This window comes from Austrofundulus limnaeus, unplaced genomic scaffold, assembly GCF_001266775.1.
Source record: "Austrofundulus limnaeus strain Quisiro unplaced genomic scaffold, Austrofundulus_limnaeus-1.0 Scaffold5, whole genome shotgun sequence".
NCBI classification, from domain to species: Eukaryota; Metazoa; Chordata; class Actinopteri; order Cyprinodontiformes; family Rivulidae; genus Austrofundulus; species Austrofundulus limnaeus.
The window spans coordinates 6477078-6481185 of NW_013952407.1; the positions used below are offsets into that span (position 1 = coordinate 6477078).

General features: G+C 39.0%; 1 protein-coding gene across 1 annotated transcript in view; it reads left to right on the forward strand.

Annotated features, from left to right (window-relative positions):
• Positions 1-600: 600 nt before the first annotated feature.
• LOC106532538 (sulfotransferase family cytosolic 2B member 1) overlaps positions 601-4108 on the forward strand; it is a gene marked incomplete at both ends in the record, with an annotated part of 12647 nt that continues 9139 nt past the window's right edge. The window contains 1 exon segment of the mRNA XM_014028634.1: positions 601-812. Coding sequence (XP_013884088.1) covers positions 601-812 — 212 coding nt within the window.

Consider the following 4108-nt stretch of genomic DNA (forward strand, 5'->3'; position numbering starts at 1 on the left):
ATTCACCCTTTTATTTAACAAGGAAGTCACAATGAGCTTAAAATCCTCTTTTTTTCAAGAGACCTGGCCAAGATCGGCAACAGCAGCACGTAGTTTCACAACTCAGTAAGACAAACAGAGAGAGCGAAAGCACGTCCTGTTCCTCTGAAGGCCAAGCAGAAAGTCAAATACTGTACATTGGAGGAAAACAGATAATCTGACAAAGAGCAGGGCCAATTGAGGACTCTATGATTCATTTTCACATCAAACTGGAAGTTGGTCCAATTGGCGTTATAGGAGACTACAAACAAGTAGACATTGGAGTGCTGAAATAATCCGAGAGCAGTCATTTTGAAGGTGCAGCTCCTGAATGAGCCTCAAACTTCCTGAACTCTAAGCCTATTATAACACACACCGCTACTCACCATTTCCTCTGACAAGCTGACAGACAAATGCATCAGCTGGAAAAAAATAACTTACTTCCTGCACTGACTTTGGGAAGGATTTTGATATCTGTCGGTGGTGTCAAAAAAATAAGACCTGAAGCACAAGATAATCTAAAAAATGTGATGATTATCAATGCTCACACTTTTTTTAACTGAACGTGTTCCTTTTGTGCAGGCACAACCTGGATGCAGGAGATCGTTCCTCTGATCCTAAGTGGAGGCGATCCTGCCTCGGTTGAGACTCTCCACAACTGGGACCGTGTTCCTTGGCTGGAGGAGACTCGAGCTTCTGYTCTCAACCTGGAGGCCAGGCCATCTCCGCGCATGTTCACAACTCATTTTCTCTATAATATGATGCCAGCATCCTTCTTTGAAGTAAAACCAAAGGTACATCTGACACTTTGTATCAAGTTTTTTTYCTACAGAATCTCCAACATTGCAACACTGTTCTTTGCGTAGTCAACCCACAGTTGGTGTCTAGGTCATGGCTAATTAACTGCACACATTTGAGCCTGAGGCTCATGCTGAGTTTTAGCTCGCAGTGAGTATTTTGGGGTTTTAATTCACCTAAATGTGTTTAAATTGTCCCTAGAGTATTAGGGTTAAAACTGGGCTACTGCTGAGCGCTTTTCCATTAAAAACTAGCACAAGAAACACGAGTCTGTGCAGGAGCTATTTGTTTTAGAAAGCTCACAGTTTAATGTAGTTTCTAATGAGCTGGAATGAAAACTAGACATTTCAGCTCTTGTGGATAAACCTTTAGACAAACATTGCACAAACCAAAATTTGTGTTTGTAGGGCTATACTTTAAAGCTGTTGCTTATTTTCTGTATTTTAAAAAATGTCAAATTATTTCCCCAAATGTTACAATAGCCATTAACGTTTTCTTTTGCGCATTTTGATGTATTGCGTTAGAAAAGGTGAATGGAAACGGCATGATTCGAAAAAACATCCTCTGTTTTGCAAAAAAGTTTATATGCTCACTTAAGGTAGTTTTGGGGTTGAGCTGATGCGTAAAAGTGGAGATAGAAACACATTTGCTTAATAGGTTGTGACGTAGCAAACATTTACTTCACATGGTTGATCAGCTGTTCCTGCTGTCTGTTTAGTACCGTACCAGCTGCAGCTGGACCCTCCTCCTGCTGTCAGCGTCTTCTCAGTTATTCCTGTAACGTGAAGAGAATTGCATTTCTTTCTCTGCGTCTCCAGACAGTATGTAACGTCACTAAAATTAGTTGATATGACAGAATAATYACAACATCCCCAATAGTATAGCAACACATTCCTGATAACTTTACTCCATTGTCCTGAGATGTGTAGGCCCTGTGAGTTTGCGACTTCTACTTCCTGTTTACTACAGCCATGTGTAACGTTGTCTGATGTAATTACACTTTGTGTAGCTGGTTGATTCCCTTCCAGCCAGTTGATGGAAACACATCTGATTTGCATTTCTTTTTTTTTTCCTACTTGCAAATTTTTTTAAAATTCGCTCTAAATTCAAATTCAAATTGGATGGAAACGCAGCTAATGAAATAGATATCCCGTTTGGCTTCAGATTTCTCGCTCTGCTGACCACAAACAACCAATAGCTTACTTCACACCCTCACAGCAGGTAAATAATTATTTTTATAAAGACCTTTTATGGATAAAAATTACAAAGTGCTTCACTGTATAATAATACATAATAAACACAAAGTATTAAAGTAAAATGTGATTAAGAAATAAAAAAGTAAAGTCATAAAAAGATCTAAATGCAAGTTCTTCAAGTTAACAGCAGAGTCTAGGTGGCTAATTTTTTGCCTGATCAGAGGAACCGTTCTGAGTGAAATTTAGTTGTTTTTTAAATTTTTTTAACCAGCCTGAAATTTCTGACAGTCATTTAATTATTTCTGACCAATTAAAAAACACTCACTGCAGGAGCAGCACAGGTACATATCGTCTGCATCAAATTTGAGATTTTACTAAATAATTAACCATCATTCAAAAAGGGAGGACATAGATTAAGATCAGGCCTGACAGCATTTCTCACTTACTGCGTCATAACCAGAGGTGCACAAAAGCAGTGCGCAGGTAGGCATGCGCGGTCAAAAAAGGAAAAAGCGCACCAGATGTAACGTCATAAAGCTCCCTTGCTTACCTAAGATTGTACCTGGTTGTCTGTAAAAACAACAGCTAGCAGGGCTCTAGAGTGCAACCAGTTTGGTCGCAAATGCGACCTGATTTCTTAAAAAAATAAATAAAAAAGAATCCAGCCGCACTGGTGTGAATGGATCGTTGTTCGGTGCTACACAGTGGGACCCTGATATAAGGATTAAATGGACACTGCCTTCAAAAAATCAGACGAAGTCCAGAGCTGTTTTGTCCAATCAGAGCAGAGCAGGGCGGGACTTTCAGTGAGCAAGTTTGGTTGAAGCAGCGGGCCGGCTCGACTCGAGCTGCTGCAGCGACGCGATCAGTCCTGGCTTCTCCTCTCCTCCTGCACTTTGCTCCTGAACTACCAGAAACTTTGGTCTGTAAAACCTAACTTTATATTAAATATGTGTTCAGAATGTTGTTATTGAACAGATCTGTCCAACTTTGTGTGGGTGACTAAACTCTCCTCCTGAGAGACTGCTGTACGAGAGCGTGCTGCGCGCGCAGTCTGAGTCTTTATGTGAGATTCACTGAGTTCTTCTAATTAAACCACATTAATTAACAGAACAKTTGTTTGCCCCATATTAAAGCAAAGATGATTCTCTGTTTAACACCCCAGTCAAAAAATTCTGTATATTAAAAAATACATAAAAACAACTTGCCATGTTGTCTAGGTGGGTTTTAAATGTTATTTTAATTTATCATAAAGATCCACAAATTTCATTCACAATTTTATCAAAAAACAAGGTTCTTGATTTGCTAAACTTTTTTATACTTAGGACCATACTGTGACACAGCTGCTCTGGGATAAATGTAATTTATTAACTGATCAAATATGAAGAATAAATAATTACATGAGCTGAAACCATGTAAATAATATAATATTTTTGAATAAAATAGTCTTTTAAAAAGAAATCAGTCTAACAAATAAAACATTTGTATATTTTAAGTTATTTTGCTCTGTGTGAAAGACAGATATTTGCTGCTTGGACTGGAGAGTGAGGAAAGCTGGTTTAACCAAGGCTGAATATGCAGAAGGTCAAACTACAGGAGCTGTCCATCTGAGGGACATGTGTAGTCTAAAAGACATTTAACCATGAAATGTTCAGTTTGACTCATACTGTGACTTAAAACTGTGCTCGCATGTTTTGCTTTCAAACCTATTGGCAGATAGATTAATCTTGGTTTGATCTTTAGTTTTTATAAATTTGCAAAATGTATCGAAATGTATAGCCAAGGACGATAGACTGATTGCGTAACAGGAATGTTCAGTTTCATTGGGCCTCATGCAAGAACATGTTCTTATTCTTATCCTAAATTTCTCTTACTTTTGTTTGTATGAAGGGTTCGTACGAACATGTTCAGATTCAACAAACTCTTCTATCTTCAGGAAAAATGTGTAAATCCATCCATCCATCCATTTTCTGTACACGCTTCTTCCTTTTCAGGGTCGCGTGGGTCACTGGTGCCCATATCCAGCAGTCACAGTGCGAGGGGCGGGGTACACCCTGGACAGGTTGCAAGTCTATCGCAGGGCCACACATAGAGAC